This window comes from Acartia tonsa, chromosome 6 (genome assembly GCF_053477335.1).
Source record: "Acartia tonsa isolate MP-2025a chromosome 6, ASM5347733v1, whole genome shotgun sequence".
NCBI lineage: Eukaryota > Metazoa > Arthropoda > Copepoda > Calanoida > Acartiidae > Acartia > Acartia tonsa.
The window spans coordinates 16,656,713-16,660,554 of record NC_137265.1 but is presented as its reverse complement, the minus strand read 5'-3'; the positions used below and the strand labels follow the sequence as shown (position 1 = coordinate 16,660,554).

The 3,842-nt window shown below is 29.6% G+C and overlaps 1 protein-coding gene across 1 annotated transcript; it reads right to left on the bottom strand.

The window, feature by feature from the left end:
- Nucleotides 1-3,637, bottom strand: LOC145323287 (uncharacterized). Its single transcript, XM_080165715.1, has 4 exons — nucleotides 3,539-3,637; nucleotides 3,130-3,252; nucleotides 1,774-1,952; nucleotides 1-993 (listed from the first exon to the last, which is right to left on the bottom strand). The coding sequence occupies exons 1-4, from the start codon at nucleotides 3,617-3,619 to the stop codon at nucleotides 834-836; spliced, it is 543 nt and encodes a 180-aa protein (XP_080021841.1). The 5' UTR covers nucleotides 3,620-3,637; the 3' UTR covers nucleotides 1-833.
- Nucleotides 3,638-3,842: the final 205 nt, after the last annotated feature.

The window sequence follows — 3,842 nt, the reverse complement described above, 5'->3', positions numbered from 1 at the left end:
TCAGTTCTAAATTTTATTTGTTCTATTCCACAATTATTTTTGATAAATATACATTAAATAAAATAAATATGATTAGATGTTAATACAAAAAATATTGGAAGCCCTTGGATAAATAATTCAAACAATGCAAATGCTTTGAAGAAAAAAAATTAAATAAAATCTGGTAAATGTTAATTAGTTTATAATTTTAACTGAGAATTTTTTTTCTAATTGATGATGATGAAAAAATTACAAATGAGCTGCCTAAAAAATGACGTTGAGATCACTAAAAGTATGTTTTTAATTACAATATTTACAGTAAATTAATTAGTTAATGCCCTTAGGTTTCATTTAAGGTAAGATTTGTATTTTGATATACATTTGAATTGCTTTAAAAAGTACTGCTTTTTACTACCAGTGGCCGTTATTCAAAAAATTAATAGAATTTGAAATTGCTGAAATATAGGATATTCTAATGGCGTAATTTTGGCATAAACATGTTTTTGTGGTGTAATTAAAGGAAAGTGGGTAATAAGGAGGGAAAGGAAGGAATTTAGTGGTGGGGAAATTTTTAAATAGAATTGATTGTCAGAATTCTGATTACTACAATGAATACCTTAGTACAATTTTCTTTAAAAGATTACTAGTAAAGATTTTCTAAAATATATGTATATGAACTAAATGTTTGACGGTTTGTCAGTCTTAAATTTTAGTCATGGTAGTTTTACGAAGAAGGTTAATTTGAAAAAAGGGAATATATAGAAATAGAAATACAATAATTTTCTTAAAATAATTAGTCTAAAATTTATAACATTATTAATATCAAAGACAGAAAATTATATAAAAATTATAAATTATGAATAGTATGGCCTAAAAGAGTTGGTACTAATTTGACTACTGTATGAATAGCTTGGACTAGCATTGTTATAACTACTACTACTACTGTATGTATTGTATGTTCTATAAGAGCTGGGTCCAGAACTCTGGTACACAGCGCTTGGATTTCTTTTCTTCCTGAAATATACACAACAAAATGTTAATTTAAATTTTAAGATCACCCATTATTTAGTGTCCTAAGTTAAAGTATTTCTTTCTTTATAAGTTAAAAATCAAGCTTTTTGAAAAATTATTGGCTTGTTTTAAGAAATACTTTGAAACCTATCAAATTTAATAAAAAAGACAGTAGAGTACCCTCTTTAACCTTTGAAACCAAATCTTAGGACAAATGATCTAAATGTCATCAGCCGATTATTTTACATTTGGACAGACAAACAGAGTGAGATAGAGTAGCTTTGCTACCAAAAAAAAGAACGAATCACTAAACCCTTCAGGTTATGCAATAAAGTAGGCAATTTATATTCTAAGATCTGTCCAGACAATTGGTTATATCATTTTCAATTTCACTTGCATTTAGATTTTCCAATCGTTTGGCCTTAAATCTCCCTTTCCTTACTTAAAGTACCCGAATTTTTAAAAATATTTTCTTTTATTCGTGTGTGCAAAACTTTGGGTACTTTCATGTAAAACTTTGTCACTAATTGGTTTAATCTACAGTAAAGGTAAACTTTTGCAGAAATTTACAGAGATAAAGGGGACAATGGGCTGTTTTTTACACTAGTCCCCAGAGTTTTATAATAACGATATCTTATTTGTTGGCTTAACAACTTTGGGGACTTTAGTGAATTATGATTGGTTGCTTAACTATAAGTTGAGTGTTTAAACATTTCAACCACTAATTAAGATCTACAGAAATGATAGTTTTGTGTATTATCTTTAGAGATAAAAATACTAGACCTGAATGTATTTATAGCACCATTTGTAGCTACGCCATGGTTCATGATTTTTCCTTGTGGGTAATGTTGTTGTTGCTCCTGCTGCTGTGGGTATGGTTGTTGTTGCTCCTGCTGCTGTGGGTCCCCACCAATATATCCATTCCCCAGCAAGGAGATCAGGTTCTCTCCAAAATGACCAAACTAAAAAATAAAACATAGGCCAATTATATAAACATTTTTATGAAATCGTGTATCCTTATAATAAAGTAACAGGATGTCTATTTGTCTGTCTGTCTGTCTGTCTGTCTGTCTGTTTGTTTGTCTGTCTGTGTACCGAAGGATCTCGCTCACCGCTGAAAGGATCGGGTTCTCCTTAATAGGATAGCTTCTCATAAGTCCCGGGAAGGTTTATAACTATTTTTGGAGAGGGTACCACCACATTCCCAAGATAAATCACCCCTAGAAAAATACCCCCCACCAAATCTTTTTTTTATCTACAATAAAAATTGGGGGGGGGGGGGCAACCCCTCCCCCCACAAAAAAAAAAATAAATAAATCCCACCCTCCCCCAATTTTTTTAACTCTTTCTTTTAAAATCTCAAATAATAGATGGGGTTATCAAATTCGACACACAAAAAAGAGGTAATAATCATCGGTAATTTTCCTCAAAGATACTATCGTACACTGAAATCTTCAATTACGTTATTTACGGTTGGCCTAACATAACTGAACTCTAAAAGCCCTGATACCCGAACTTTGCCTAACCTACCAACTTTTTAAGAAGGTTATAAAATCTTTTGTTTTTAAAAATTTCTCATCATCAAAAAAATTTAATGCTGCTGCTCAGTAATTTAATTACAATTTAATTTGTAAGTAATTAGGAGAATTTAGTGTACAGTTGGAAACCTCCAAATTTATAAACATTTATAGCTATATCTTTTGTGTGTTAGTATACCTATCAAAAGACAGCTGAGATAGGCATAACTATATAAAACATATCACATTTCTAAAATAGGAGTATATATCTTTTGTTTCTAAATGTACCTATAACAAGATAGTTCCTTGTAAATTAGTACACCCATAACAAAGGGTATACCAAAATACTATATTACATTTCTAGCATAAGAACATATATCTTTATAAGTTAGTATACCTATAATAAGATATTTATTTAATACCTATAATTGCGACAACTCTTATTACACATAGACTGTCAATTTTAAACATTTACATTATGGCTTTCGTTTTATTGCATAAAGTTCTTGATGTCAGATCTACATAGATCTGATATAGGTGAGCTTATAGTGTTCCAATAATTCTCAATAATTTAATTTTTTTTATGGAATGAATTCGGTTTTCCATAATTTAATATAATTACCTTTCTTGCATAAGAGTATCTGTCTCTGGCAGGTTGGTTAGGAGGACTGGGATAGTTGAAACTTGTATACAGGTATGGAGAACCAAATAAAGGGGTAATTCCTTGGCTACTTTCAAGCATACACTGAAATAAAAGTATATGTACATTTTTTTATATTTCTCATATATTAAAGTAAAATATTTGCAGTAAGTATTAAAATTTCACCCCGGCTCCCAAAGAGAAAAATAGAGCTAGAAAAAAATAGATTTCTTTCTTAGAAAATCTATTTATAGAGTTACTATGTTATCAAAATAACCATTACATATTAAGAATTTCTAGAAAGCTTTGAAAAAATCCTCTGAACAATTTACAATCATAACTATCAAAATGAATTTGTATATAACAAGAATGAAAAAAATCCATAACTTACCATAAAAAGTGCGAGAAGAAATATTTTATGAATATTTGAAAATATTTGTGCCATTTTCCTCCCCCCTGAGTCCACTTTCATCTTATCCTAACCTGAAATATTAAATAAAATCTCCAAAAACACACATGTAACAAAAAATAATTCTAATATATGAAATATCATATTTATTATAATCAATCGTATAATAATGTCTGTCTGTACGTGTAGTTTAAGATCTTGCTAATCGCTGGACCCAAATGGTTTTCCTTTACAGGGTAGCTTCTTATATGTCCAGTGATTTTTATTTTGGAGTACCTTGACCATA

What these genes read in the sequence shown, in the direction of transcription:
- LOC145323287 (XM_080165715.1), bottom strand. Translation starts at nt 3,619, where the DNA reads ATGAAAGTGGACTCAGGGGGGAGGAAAATGGCACAAATATTTTCAAAT. An exon ending in TTCTTCTCGCACTTTTTATG is followed by an intron (nt 3,253 to 3,538) that starts GTAAGTTATGGA and finishes CTTTTATTTCAG; the next exon opens with TGTATGCTTGAAAGTAGCCA. An exon ending in GATACTCTTATGCAAGAAAG is followed by an intron (nt 1,953 to 3,129) that starts GTAATTATATTA and finishes TTTATTTTTTAG; the next exon opens with TTTGGTCATTTTGGAGAGAA.